The following is a 15,167-nucleotide window of genomic DNA, read 5'->3' on the forward strand; positions in this document are numbered from 1 at the left end:
TCCAGTGCGGCTTATTTGTTGATTTACTGGGTTAATAGGTAACACTATCTGACAGCGGCGTCTTGAGACTGCCATGACACTATCATTGGCGTTAATGAATGCATATGACAGATGTCATTAGGTATCATCCGGCAAATTATGTCACTAACACCATTTAAATCCAGCTTGGATCTTTTACACCCATTCAAAAGTGAGATAATCCTCATCTCCTGCTTCCGCGTTCCCCTCTCTTCTCTGCCTGGGTATCCGCCCTGCACTCCGTTGCGGGTCGCTGGCTTGGTGGGCCATTGGGGGACCCGTGGCCTGCCGGCTGGGGGGCTGTGGCTTATGGGCCGGGTGGGCGGACAGGGGTTCGCATGGGGTTGGTGGTGCATCCCCTTTTCCCATCCCTGAAAGCCGGTTGATGGGGGCACAAGTGGCCCAGGGGACCACCCTGGATCCCGAGGAGGTGACGATGGCCCCTTTGCTGGGCTGCGGGAGGAGGGATGGGCTACGCTGGCTCCCCTCCCTCGGGCTGGATGGGGGCCGTGACCCTTGCGTAGCGCTCGCACGGCCTCACCGCTTATCTGCGTGGCTGTCGCATGTTTGGTGGGGCTCGCACACAGCTAGATGTCATTGGGCGCGCTCGGGTGGGGGGCCCCAGTGCCGGAAGTGGCGATGGGGCAGCATAGGGTCGGTTGCCGACGGGCTTACACTCACAAGGGATTCACACGATTACTGGTTTCTAGATCACAGAGCTAATTTTTGTACACTCTACCCCTCCCAATCACTTATCTTATAGACCACCCCCTTTTATTTTCCCCTGGTCAGCAGGCCCCCCACATGGTGTCAACCGGAAATACATCTAACTGACGATAGCAACAACATATTCATAGTTAGTGTAGGTGTTCGATGTATTTCTTGTTGTTGTTGTGTTTGTTTTCTTCTGTCTTCCCCCATAACTCCTTGCTGTTCGCTGCTTTGTCATAATAAACGAGGTATGCTGAATGATCACAATAGGAATATGTCATACTTTCAAAATGAAACCTTAAAATTGTTCAGACCAACCTCACACTTAGACTTCCATTCTCCATGTCAAACAGCTGAACAGGACAGGTTTTTAAAAATACAAAAAACAAAAGTGAGATCTGAAATAAGCATTGATTAATGTTCATGGCAGCGTCATGTAATAATGACTATGATCTTATGGCACCACTGCCGAATAAAGTTTAACCAAATACCATAACTCGCAATCAATAAAACAACTGGAACAGGAACAGAAGAATTAGCACGGACATGAATTTTTATTGTTTTATTGTTTAATTTATTATTTTTATTTACATCTGTAGCACTGCAAAGCATGCTAGGGGGCATGTTGGACAACAACAGTGTTGGCAGCAGAGGTTGACTGTCTCCATCAAAGGAGCAGTGCTGCCCAAATGAAGAGTCTTAAAGCAATGAAGCTTTGCAGCCAATTGGTTCAAAGCTTAAAGGGTATGTAACGGCAAAGGGGGTGTGAGACATCAATAAAACCGTTATGTGCCAAGATAACAAATATTGATAAAGTTAACAAAAAAATCAATCACATTAATGAGCAATTATCGAAAATAGATCGAAAATGACGATCATTTCCGAAAGTGTTCCGGAAACAGCCGAATGGGGCGGCGACGTCACACCAAGTGATTGACAGTCGAGGCGGAGCCAGGTGCCATTGTTTTTTATCGACGAGAGAGTAGCGTTCGGGTTTGTTTGACCAAAACATCACTAAAATGGTTCAAAACTGCTGTGCTATGTGGTGTACAAATAGCTATTTATCGGAATATAGTATCCATGAGTTCCCGAACGCAAAAAAAAAAAAGGGACTACACAGACAATGGGTAAAGTTTGTCCGTGCAAAGAGGGTTAATTTTCTAGACCCAGCCTCCGGCACGGTTTTCTATTATTTTCCACCTGAAAGCTTCTCGAACTATGGACAAGTGAAATCGGGTTTTGCTGCAAGATTGCTGCTCAAAGCAGATGCGGTGCCCACCATACACCAGCCACCTAAATGTCCCGAGATATCAAGAAAGAGGACGATGACTGGCAAAGGAGGCTAAGGCTAAGCAAAGGAGGGGAGCAGCCAAGCTCGAAATGGCCAGAGTGAGTACTCTTTTATAATAAAAAAATATCACGCATTGGATACAGGACTGGACACGTATAAATTATCGCTCGTAAAATATATAGAACAAATCCTCTGATCCCATTCATATTTGTGTCTGTTGGCAGAGCGAAAAACTATGATAGCGCAATAAGTGATAATTATTCTATACATTACTTTATTTTGCGGTCACGGTGTATCAGCTTCACAAAAAGAAATGCAAAAAATATCATTCATTGTTTCCCACACGATCTGCTGCCGATGTTTCATCAGTGTCATTGCTCCCCTCAATGACCGTTTCATTACGCTGCATTGGCGTTCGTTTGGGCTCAAATTGGTAACCTAAAACACCGATTAAAGCTTCGTAACTGTCCTCGTCACCATTAGATGAACATTCGTTGCGTCCTTCTACGTCGGATTCGTCGCTGAAACTAGAAACGAAATCGTCTGTCATCATCGCCGCCATTCAGTATTAAAGCCTTTTTTCTTGAAGAAACACCCCTCACTGTCAACCCTAACCCTAACCCTGAATTCTCTTTTATTGACAACGAGGGGTGTTTCTTCATGAGGGAACCTGGAATATGTGCAGGTCGAACACAATGCAACAGCATAAACAGCTCAAAACACCGCTAATTCTCCCCTCACTAGAAGGAATTATATTAATGCAGACAGGCGCTGCCCCCTAGTGGCCGGTGGCACTCTCTTCACTTGTAACGACGTCACACACACAATCTGCCAGATCTCGGGCGCCGGTCGTTTTCGCTTGACAATCGAGCCAAATTTCTCTCATTTTCTTGTGTGTAATTACACGAAGTGGCATGATATGAATACAAAAGGCATGCGTTTATGGATAAATGATGGAATATTAACATTTTCCCAGGGCATGACATACTCTTTAATGGTGGTTCTTTTGGTCTCATGATACCGCTTTCAAATTAAGTGTTAAAAGTTAATATCTTTTGGTGTAAATACTCCATAACACAGCGAGGACAGCTGCGGCTTATAGTTAAATGTGGTGGTTGGCGGCTTATAGTCCGAAAATTACGGTATTTAATTCCGTTTAATAGGTTCACCTAAAATTAACGACAGCCCATTAAGCCTTCGTAACATACCAATTTAAACGAGCACAAGAAAAGCCCCGTCAGCTATCATCAACGTGTCATCAGGCTTATCACTCAGCTGCATCGTCAACATCAGTTAATAGCCCAGACTAATGCTGCCCCTGATTGAAAGCCGCGGGTTAGAATGCGGCTTGCATAATTCAATAACAGACACGGAATGGTGATGAATGGGTCCATTTTGGGTAGTGCGGTCGTAGCCTCCTAGTCAGAATAAGTGTGGCGACTTACTTGAACTTGGCATTCACTTGATCAGCGGCTTTATGGTAGTTCTCTGTGGTGACCTTGTAGAACTGAGCACTCTAGAAAAAGGAAAAACAGCCTCAGAGATCAAATTACTCTTCCTGAAAATGTGCATTGAACAAAGCGGTGCAAGGTTACTTTTCAGAGTACAAACAATCATGGCAAAACAAAACACTTCAGCAAAGTGGTACGTAAATAAAACGGACTGTGAGGACAGGCCTATTGACAACAACAAGCGGCAGTCATGCAAGGTCAGAGGGTTGCTAGTCAACACTATACAGACCCCGGGTCAAAATCCCCCCCGCGGGTCTGTCGTAAATGACGTCGTCGCGTGGCCACTCTATCCGAATTACTTCTTCAAACACGGCCGTATAACCTCACTGCAACAACATTTATACTACTCAAGGAAGGTCTGCTGCCCTTGCTCTGACTGGCTGTTGTACACATTTATGATGGAGCAGTGGGGAGGTAGTAAAATGCAATGGACACTTTGATGGAGTGGATACAGAAAGAAACATGAGATGTTTTACACAAAATGACCCAGAATAAGTCCTTTGATCTGCTGAAATACACAGTGAATACAAATAACAGTATATATGAATGAATAGATGGTTGAATGAGTTTTATCTCTATCAGCGCGAGCTTCTCGTAAAGGAAGACATTCATCATCATTCAGGGAGGATCAATAGGAATGAGCTCCACTGCTAAAAAAGATCAATATTCGTGTTGGAGACTCAACGTGAGATGGGAGATGACAATTGTGAAAAACGGTCCGACACACATGGGACACCTGTACCTCGTAATTCAAAAAGATGACACTCATTTTGTGACATCGATATGTAAATTGCATTTCACATAACCTTTATATGTGCTTGAGATGCAAGAATTGAACTGGCTCATTGTTTTCCCATTAGGTCAAATGGATGAATGCTTGTTCATTTATTAGTCACAACTCAATTGATCATTGATTAATGGTTACATTTCATCCAATAGCCTGAGTAGCCATATTTCAGATACTTAGGTAGACTTGTTTTAAAGCTTAAAAAGAAGTGCCTATGACAGCCAAAAAACATATTTCGTATTTCACACGGTATTTTATGCTCCTGAATGAAATGGACCGCTTGGATGTGCGTGGAAGCGATCGTTTTCTTTATTCAATTTTTGAATCCCGCGCCATTTAAATGAGTGACTACCGGCTCCAGTCTCGGGTTGAGGACGAATGCGAATGTGACGTCACCCGGGTCAGCATCTCACAATACAGTGTGGCAAATAAGTATTTAGTCAACCACCAATTGTGCAAGTTCTCCTACTTCAAAATATTAGAGAGGCCTGTAATTGTCAACATGGGTAAACCTCATCCATGAGAGACAATGTGGGAAAAAAACAGAAAATCATTGTTTGATTTTTAAAGAATTTATTTGCAAATCATGGTGGAAAATAAGTATTAAAAGTTAATCTCAATACTTTGTTATGTACCCTTTGTTGGCAATAACGGAGCTCAAACTCTTCACAAGCTTTTTACACACTGTTGCTGGTATTTTGGCCCATTCCTCCATGCAGATCTCCTCTTGAGCAGTGATGTTTGGGGCTGTCGTTGGGCAACACGGACTTTCAACTCCCTCCAAAGATTTTCTATGGGGTTGAGATCTGGAGACTGGCTAGGCCACTCCAGGACCTTGAAATGCTTCTTACGAAGCCAATCCTTTGTTGCCCTGGCTGTGTGTTTGGGATCATTGTCATGCTGAAAGACCCAGCCACGTCTCATCTTCAATGCCCTTGCTGATTTAAGGAGATTTTCACAAAAAATCTCTCGATACATGGCCCCATTCATTCTTTCCTTTAACCAGATCAGTCGTCCTGGTCCCTTTGCAGAAAAACAGCCCCAAAGGATGATGTTTCCACCCCCATGCTTCACAGTGGGTATGGTGTTCTTAGGATGCAATTCAGTATTCTTTCTCCTCCAAACACGAGAACCTGTGTTTCTACCAAAAAGCTCTATTTTGGTTTCATCTGACCATAACACATTCTCCCAGTCCTCTTCTGGATCATCCAAATGCTCTCTAGCGAACCGCAGACGGGCCTGGACGTGTACTTTCTTCAGCAGGGGGACATGTCTGGCAGTGCAGGATTTGAGTCCCTGGCGGCGCATTGTGTGACTGATAGTAGCCTTTGTTACTGTGGTCCTAGCTCTCTGTAGTTCATTCTCTAGGTCCCCTCATGAGGTTCTGGGATTTTTGCTCACCGTTCTTGTTATCATTTTGACGCCACGGAGTGAGATCTTGCATGGAGCCCCAGATTGAGGGAGATTATCAGTGGTCTTATATGTCTCCCATTTTCTAATACTTGCTCCAAGACTTGATTTCTTTAGACCAAGTGTTTTACCTATTGCAGATTCGGTCTTCCCAGCCTGGTACAGGTCTACAATTTTGTCTCGGGTATCCTTCTACAGCTCTTTGGTCTTGGCCATAGTGAAGTTTGGAGTGTGACTGACTGAGGTTGTGGACAGGTGTCTTTTATACCGATAATGAGTTAAAACAGGTGCCATTAATACAGGTAAGGAGTGGAGCCTCGTTAGACCTCGTTAGAAGTTAGACTTCTTTGACAGCCAGAAATCTTGTTTGTAGGTGACCCAATACTTATTTTCCACCTTGATTTGCAAATAAATTCTTTAAAAATCAAACAATGTGATTTTCTGTTTTTTCCCCACATTCTGTCCCTCATGGTTGAGGTTTACCCATGTTGACAATTACAGGCCTCTCTAATCTTTTCAAGTAGGAGAACTTGCACAATTGGTGGTTGACCAAACTCTTATTTGCCCCACTGTATTTAGCAAATGGGGAAAGATACTTAGATAAAAAAGAATATCCTGTAAAAATATTGGACTAGAGAGATTGAAACAATGACATTTTGCTGCTCTGTTCTTCGCATTTTCCTCATTCTGAATAATCAATCAGATGAAATTGTGACCCTGCCCGCGTCACCCCCCAGCTGGGGACGCTAGAGCGCTATAATGACAGGAAGGGGCAAAACGGCAGATTAAAAACTAATTTTTCGTCATCTGTGCTTTGCCAAATTTTTGTATATAGTCAAATCATCTCAAAATATGATTGTAATTCACTTAATACTGCTATTTTGTTTTAATTATGCTATCACAGGCACTTTTAAAGAAGTCTACTCATAGCATAGCTACTGTATCCATACAGAATGTAAATACAAGACTTTCCAGTTTTGTATTTGACCACTAAAACCGCAGGAAAGTTAGAGCTAACTTGTGAGCTCATGCTGTATCTGTGCCCTCTTGGCCTTGAACATAGAGCTTTTCATTTTATACAGAGAAACTGTCAGGAGCATGGGAAAAAGGATTTAGAGGGAAGCTTTTTCTTTCAGATTAATAAAAAAAAAAAAAAAAAAAAAAAAAAAAGTCAGATTTTTGGAACATTTCCGAAAGTGGAAAGAAAAAAGCAATCTCAGGGGTGATAAAGTTGAACCATTGGACAGGAAAACATCTAGAATACTAAGTTTAAAGTGGTAATACCTGCCTTAATAGCAGGTTTAGCACTAATCAGCGTAGTAATCCGTCTAGGAGGACAAAAAGCCTCCAGCGACAGTGATTGGCACTTTCAATACACAAATAATGTATGCTCTACCATGTACATACCGAGACGCATGCAACTGCCGCACTTTAGTGACTGGGGATCGCACACTGATGCACAAAAAAGAGCAATTAGTGTCTCAAATTGTTCTGCAACTGATTTATGAGCTGAGAGACAACTTTCATTTCAAATGGGAATGTACAGGTGCTTTTGCTGCAAAAAACATAATTTCCTTGTTTGCTGTCTGTAAAGCTGAACAACTTCGCATTTAGTGAGGACAGAACACGTCATATTAATAAAGTAAAAAATAAGATACTGTGATGTACAATAAGGTACTGTTTCTGCAACTTAAACAAAAAATGACTGTAGTCAAAATGGCGGACTAGACTTTGGCGTTGTAAAGTCGAAATTGCGTAAGTCGAGTACGTCTTAACCCGAGGACTACCGGTAATTTTCATGGTAAGCAACTGAAAAGTAGCTTTTTCAAGCAATTGTTTCTGTACAAATCTGTTAAAAATGGTCTCTCATAAGCTTGAGCTGCGTTTACCCTGCAAACAAATTAACTGCCATCAACTTTGAAGAAAATTATATTTTTGTTTAGCCATGGCAGACTGGGTGTCACAAGACAAATTAAGTCGGTTCTGCTAATGCACCGCGGCGATCTGAAAAAGATAGAGGCTTTAGAAATAAAAACAAACAAACAAACATCATTTGGTTTAATTGGAAAGGGAGAAAAGACATTTTTAATGAACAGGACCAAATAACTGCAGGTGCTAATGGCTTTTTTTGTGCTTGTTTGTAGTTGAGTAGGAATGAAAGTGCTTTTCGGCTAGGGGAACTTAATTGAGCAAAAAAGGTTTTCATACAGTGCTGGCCAAAAGTATTGGCACCCCTGCAATTCTCTCCCAGAAAATGATTGCAATTACAAATGCTTGGGTAATAATATGTTCATTTAATTTGCTTGCAATGAAAAAACACGAAAGAATGAAAAATAAAATTGAAACATTATCATTTTTCACTATACTCCAAAAATGGGCCGGACAAAAGTATCGGCAGCCACAGACTAATACTTGGTAGCACAACCTTTAGACAAAATAACTGCGAACAACGCTTCCAGTATTCATCAATGAGTTTCTTACAATGCCCTTCTGGAATTTTAGACCGTTCTTCTTTGGCCAACTGCTCCAGGTGTCTGAGATTTGAAGGGTGCCTTCTCCAAACTGCCCTTTTCAGGTCTCTCCACAGGTGTTCTATGGTATTCAGATCTGGACTCATTGCTGGCCACTTTAGAAAACTCCTGTGTTTTCTCTCAAACCATTTTCTAGTGCTTTTTGAAGTGTGTTTTTGAGTCATTGTCCTGCTGGAAGACCCATGACCTCTGAGGGAGACCCAGCTTTCGCACACTGGGCCCTACATGATGCTGCAAAATTTGTAGGTAGTCTTCAGACTTTATAATGCCATGCACACGGTCAAGTAGTCCAGTGCCAGAGGCAGCAAAGCAACCCTAAAACATCAGGGAACGTCTGCCATGTTTGACTGTGGGGACTGTGTTCTTTTCTTTGAAGGCCTTGTTTTTTGTCCTGTAAACTCTATATTGATGCCTTTTCCCAAAAAGCTGTCGGCAAACTGGGACAAAAGAGTCCCTTTTCATTCAGACGCCAATGGATAGTACGGATTGACACTGTTGTACCCTCGGACTGCAGGACAGCTTGAACTTGTTTGGATGTTAGTCGAGGTTTTTTAACCACCATCCGCACAATCTTACGTTGAAATCGCTCGTCAATTTTTCTTTTCCGTCCACATCTCGGGAGGTTAGCCACAAAGCCATGGGCTTTACACTTATTGATGACACTGCGAACGGTAGACACAGGAACGTTCAGGTCTTTGGAGATGGACTTGTAGCCTTGAGATTGCCCATGCTTACTCGCAATTTTGCCTCTCGAGTCCTCCTTTACGTCCCACGGATGGCTCGCTCAGGGCGTAACACAAAACAAGCCACACAAGTTCACAAGTGGTACAAATGTATTTACACAGTCAAACTCGCAATGAACAATATATACAAAATGTGGAAGAAGAGCGGCTTCAGGGTAAGCCCAGGCCAAAACAACAAAGAAAAGGAATCTACACTTCAACCCCACCCGCTAACTAAACCCTGATTGTAAAAAGAACAAAATGACAGCCACTACCCTAGCTTCTTACACTAAACAAAACAAGAGAAAACGGGTTAGCGGGCAGCTTACTCCTACTGCTTCAGTGCTCTTATTTACAAAGGTGAACAAAAACGATCCAATTAGGGCTGCAGCTATCGAATATTTTAGTAATCGAGTAATCGACTGAAAATTCTATCGATTAATCGAGTAATCGGATGAAACAAAAATATTTTTTCAGGTGAAGAGCAATTATAGATATACATGAGAAAACAAGACATTTTATCATTTTCAGTCAATCAATGTCTTTATTTTTTATGTATATTGTTGAAAACAGCCAACAATTGCGTCTCAGATGTAACTAGAATTTTAAAAAATGACTAATTCACTGCTTTCACTCAAAAATACCTTTAGATCTTATTTTTAAAAAGTATATATATATATATATATATATATATATATATATAAACACACCTAAAAATGCCTTTACGCTTGATAACACACATCACTTAAAAGTTAGGATTTTTTCCCACGTTTTTCAATTGAATTTCTATTTGTGTCAAGCCATTTTTAAGTTCTAGTTAAGTTTTAAGTTAGTCTAAACTGTAAGTTCTGATAGGATTTTGAGTTTTTCACTGTTCAAAATAAATGTATGATACAGGCTGTATTGGAGCACATTAGGGACTAGTGCTACTTGGTGTTTTGTCCAGAAATGACTACTGAGCTAAAATTGATAGTTAGCATTATTGAGTTTTTATTTGACACCCTCATCACTCCACAACGCTATGTTATGTTAAAGCCTGTATGTAAGACACGTTAGCCACGCATCGAAAGTGGTCTTAATTAATTGAAACCTAGCCCTCCGCAGGGCTAACGTAAGGTGAGCTAGTAGTGACAGTAACGTTAATCTTATATATTAGCGCTTAGCGCTCTTTATTAGCGCTTAGCGCTGTACTGCTTTAAGATGGCGGCTGTTTGCTAACGCAGCCCAGACGCGGCCTAGTCTATCATTGTGCATCTAGTTCAACATACATGTGATCTCTATGAGACTCATTGGACGCTACCTACAACTAACGTAGCATGTGCGGGCTAGTATTTAGCAACGTCGGCGTCGTTTGTAGCGGTTGTCGGCTGCAGTAAGTTTTTTTTTTTTGCTTCTTCCTCTACGCACGTGACATCAGCGTGTTGTCCTGCATTAAAAGTAGTCCGAGCAAAACGTGATGCTTAGAGCTGTCAAAATAAACGATTACTCGAGGTAAATAAAATTACTCGGATCAGTTTTTAAACTCGAGTTACTCGAGTTGCTCGAGTATTCGTTACAGCTCTAGTTCCAATAACGAATAAACACAAAATACGTCATCGAAAAAGCAGGAGTGTAACAAAGTATATCAAACGAGCACACGAGAGTGAATGGCGATCAAACGCACACGAGAGGGAATGGCGAGCAAACAGCTGGCGAGGAGGAACGCAGCACGAATGCTGTCAAATTCGAACTCTCAAGAGTGTTGACAGCGGCACATTTATGAATCTTGGCGCCCTTTCGTCGTGGCCAATCAGCAGCGGCAACGTCGTCTGTTCATCCGATGCCGATCGGCTTACGTCACAGTGGGAGGGGAGGAAGCCAGCTGGCGGAGGTGACGATCAGCTGACTGGAGGCTTCTCAAAATAAAACAACAGTTAAACGGCCACGTCACATCTCAGACAGCTCTTTGGTCTTCTTTCTTTGCTCCATGCTCAATGTGGTACACACAAGGACACAGGACAGAGGTTGAGTCAACCGCGCACGAACCTAAACGGCCCAAAACCGGCCACAGAGGGAAGGTCCCAAAAGCAACGTGCGGACACACTTTCGGCCCGGCCTCCTACACCACAGACTTAAAAAACACTGGACACTGAGATAACACAGATTTGCTGCTCGGAAACATTTTCTATGTAGCCTTGTTTTGGATCCAGAATTGTCCCTCCGTTGTCTGTTTTTGCCTTGTTTTTTGACCACTGTCGACGAATAAATTGTCAACCTGCTTTCGGTGAGTCTTCTTCAAGTTTTTGGAACATGGAGTCAGTAGAAAGGGTTAAAATCAGAGATGAATGCGCGGATGTATCCGCCCTCCCGGAGGGCGCACGGAAGCGTTAAGCACCACTTCGTTCGGCTGTTGCCGTTTTCCGTGCGTCTTGGCCGGGGGGTGGGCAAATTCCAACAATAACAAAGTATTAAGTAGTGATGCACGATAATGCACTTTTCAACCGATACTGATAACCGATAATTTCCTCCTCATTCCAACCGATAACCGATAATGTCAAGCCGATAATTCTATTAAAAGATTTAAAAAAAAAAAAAAAAAAATTTATTCGATTAAAAGATCTATGAACATTTTTAAAGTATACACAAGAGAAAATATTACTGTGCAAAAATATAATTTATTGCTCTTTTTTCAACATCAAGAGTAGTAAATTCAACATCTAAAAAATGACAGATTGTCTTACATTGTTTAATGGTAAACTTTTGGCAACTATTACGTACAGAGTAAATACCTAAGTTGCACCCTTTTGAAAGTAAGCAATTCCTAACATATCTAACATTACACTGTGAAAACACACCTCCTTAAAACTAGTCAATTTTAAGTGTGAATCTATTGGAAATAAGTGAAACTATCGGCCAGCGCTTCAAGTGTATTTCACTCAGATTTCTTGGAAGAAAAATAGCTGGCTGAAAATAAGCTTACCAGCCTTATTTTAAGCAATAAATTATACTTATCCTAAATTATCCTAAAAAAACTTTGTCAAAACGTTTGTCAGAAATGTTCTTTATTCAAGAATAGGTATGGTTCAAAACATTATTTGAAAGCAATTTTTAAATTGAGAAGTGTTAATGAGTGCCAATAAGTTTTAATTATCTACTGTGACTGTAACCGAGCAGACAAATAAGTTAAATAATTTGAAAAGTGATTGCTAATGTTATATGCTTCGTTGCACACTGTGAAAATGATTACCTCAAAAGAGGGAGATGTCATGTATCCATTGTACAGCGCTTTGTTTACATTTGCGGCACTCACGACACTCGCTTTATGGCAGCTCAGTTGATACACGGCAGTATTATTAGGCCAGAGTTGGAGCTCGCAGCCTCGCATCCCCGTGCGTGTGCCTGAGTTTTGTTAAACTGAGAATAACGGCAGCGTGGCTGGAAAAATAATAATCCTCCCGCCTGTGCCCTTCAGTCCGTCCGGCCGCCAAATTGGCACCCGCGCCAGGACTCTGTCTGGCTCGATGAGAGGAACCGGAGTGGCGGCGGCAGATACGTTCGTAACGGGTATCCACCCGCCCCGGCCGGCTCGCCGCGGCATATTCGGGGCCTGGCTCCTCGCGTCCCGCACGGCGTGGGGGAACGCTCGAGAAACCCGCCCCGCCTAGGGCGACGTGGCGGTGGCCTGCAAGGACTGGCCAGAGCAGCGGGGTCCGTCGGAAGACGGCTACTTGTCGACTATCGGTTTCGTGCCGGTGTTTAGCATTAGATGGAGTTTACCACCCACTTTTGGCTGAATGAGGACTTTTTTTTTTTTTTTTCCCACCTCGTGAAACTTCTGCAGTCACAGTGCATGTTTTGAAGATGGCGAGAGCGTCGTTTTTTTTACACAAATACAGCCACGCCAGTGACAGCTATCTCAAACTGCTTTTGTTGTGTAACTCCACCTCCTCAACCCCTCCTCCCTCAGGGGGTCAGAGAGGGGAGGGGTTGAGGAGGCAGCGATGCTGAATTCTTCGGTTGCGCACATTTGGAGGCTAAATTAAATATATAATTATCGGATTGCATTATCGGTTGAATTTTTTTTTATCTGGATTATCTGTGTGACGTCATAATGGCCATTATCGGCCGATAATTATCGGTAACCGATATTATCGTGTATCTTTAGTATTAAGATGAACTTTTGGTATTGACCAAATACTTATTTTCCACCATGATTTGCAAATAAATTCTTCAAAAATCAAACAATGTGATTTTCTGTTTTTTTTTTTTCTCCCCACATTCTGTCTCTTTTGTTTGAGGTTTAACCATGTTGACAATTACAGGCCTCTCTAATATTTTCAAGTGGGAGAACTTGCACAATTAGCGGTTGACTAAATACTTATTTGCCCCACTGTCAGTAACAGGTACTGTTAATTACACAGATTAGAGAAGCATCACATGATTTTTCAAAAGGTGCCAATAGTTTTGTCTGGTCCATTTTTGGAGTTTTGTGTAAATGATAGTGATTTATTTATTTTTTTCTATTCTATTTTGTGTTTTTTCATTGCAAGAGAAATAAATGAAAATATTAGAACCAAAGCATTTGTAATTGCAATTATTTTCTGGGAAAAATTGAGTATTATCTGACAGAATTGCAAGGGTGCCAATACTTTTTGCCAGCACTGTATGCAAACCCTAAGATCATCAAGTACTTTTCAAACCCCTTTTTCCATTCAGAGTTACCCGACCGCCGAAAATATGACTAATGCCACCGGAGTCGCCCTCCTGAGAAAAGCAAAAATAAATCCAATTTCATCAATACACCAGGTGCAAAACAAAGCAAGAAAAGATGAAAAATAGCTCGGAGAAAAAGATCGAATTAGTGCTCGGCGGAGAGGTAAAATGCTGATAAGAGCAGAGAGAGACGGATGTGCCGAAAAAGAACCAAAATGCAGGCAGGTTGATTGTTAAATATGAGATGGTTTTACAGCGGGCAGGTATTGAGTGAAGATGTAATAAATATATAGATATTGTTTTCAGAGGCTATTTGCTCGCTGTGGGCCTGATGAGAGGCAGCAGCAAAGGCAGCAGGCTGAGCTGCCTGCGAGCGCGCTGATGGCCTGTCACTGGAAGCCTCACTGATGAATGGCCATGTTGGATTGGAACAGACGCGCAATATATATCAGGCTTATATTCTCTCTCTGTTTCGCCGTGTTCTTCTGCTACTTTTCCAACAAAGTGAAATATGTAGGGAGTAGCCCGAGGTAAAAGGACAGAGGGCAAAGTGTTGCGAGGGGAGATACTGTGAAAAACTTTCAAATCAGAAAAACAGCCGCTGCGAAACAAAACTGGACGTTTGAGAGATGCTCTATAGTCACGAATAACTTTTCTCCAAACTTATCAGTATTCTGTCATTTTACCCTATAAGTCATATTATTCTTGGTTTCCAGCCTCGAGCTGGCATGCGAAGGGGATTTGTTGACAATTTGATTCACGTGTTATTGATCAATAGCCATGGCGGCTGATGAATGGTCGCCGCCTCATCTTTTCAACCATCTTCAAAACTGTGCTTCTTTCTATAGTGTGCTTTTCAATCATGTGTTTTTCCCTATCAGAAGATGAAACGAATAAAAAGCTCCAAGGTCAATACCACGAAGTACATTTGGGCTCCTCATCAGAGTTGCTCAGTCATCATGAAAATTTAGCAGGACAATAAAACTATGTTTTTCTCCAATTGATCCCATTATTTTTATTAATTGTATGTGTTTTTGGCACTTCCTATACAACACCCTGCTTACTAAATCTTAATTCTAAATGTACTGTACAGTCATTTGAATAAATTAGGACACCCTCATATTCAATCCCACTTAAAATGGCTAAAATCACACACAGGTGTACCACATCAGGTGCACATGATTAGAACATTAATGTTAGTGCCGCAACTATTAATCGATTAACTCGAGTATTCGATTAGAATAAAATATTCTAATTAAATGTTATTGCTTAGAGTATTCGTTTCATTAAAGTGCTGTTGTAATGGTTTATTTTGAAAGTGTTTGCATTTAGTTTTATTGATTAGGGTGGATACACCGCCCTCTGGTCTGCCTCATTTCACATGGCTGAATCCAACTGCTCCCTGTTAAGACCAACATAGTTTTTGCTTGAGCTAATGTTTTTTAATGCATTCGTAATTTAGTTTATAGATATATTTAGCTGTTTTTTTGTGGG

The 15,167-nt window shown here is 41.7% G+C and overlaps 1 protein-coding gene across 3 annotated transcripts in view; it reads right to left on the bottom strand.

Annotated features, from left to right (window-relative positions):
- chchd3a (coiled-coil-helix-coiled-coil-helix domain containing 3a) overlaps positions 1-15,167 on the bottom strand; it is a 127,079-nt gene that overhangs the window by 37,440 nt on the left and 74,472 nt on the right. For all 3 annotated transcript variants that reach the window (XM_057855303.1, XM_057855302.1, XM_057855301.1), the window contains exon 7: positions 3,466-3,536. In XM_057855303.1, the coding sequence (XP_057711286.1) occupies positions 3,466-3,536 (71 nt within the window). The remainder of the gene's footprint in view (positions 1-3,465; positions 3,537-15,167) is intronic.

Source organism: Corythoichthys intestinalis, chromosome 13, assembly GCF_030265065.1.
Source record: "Corythoichthys intestinalis isolate RoL2023-P3 chromosome 13, ASM3026506v1, whole genome shotgun sequence".
NCBI lineage: Eukaryota > Metazoa > Chordata > Actinopteri > Syngnathiformes > Syngnathidae > Corythoichthys > Corythoichthys intestinalis.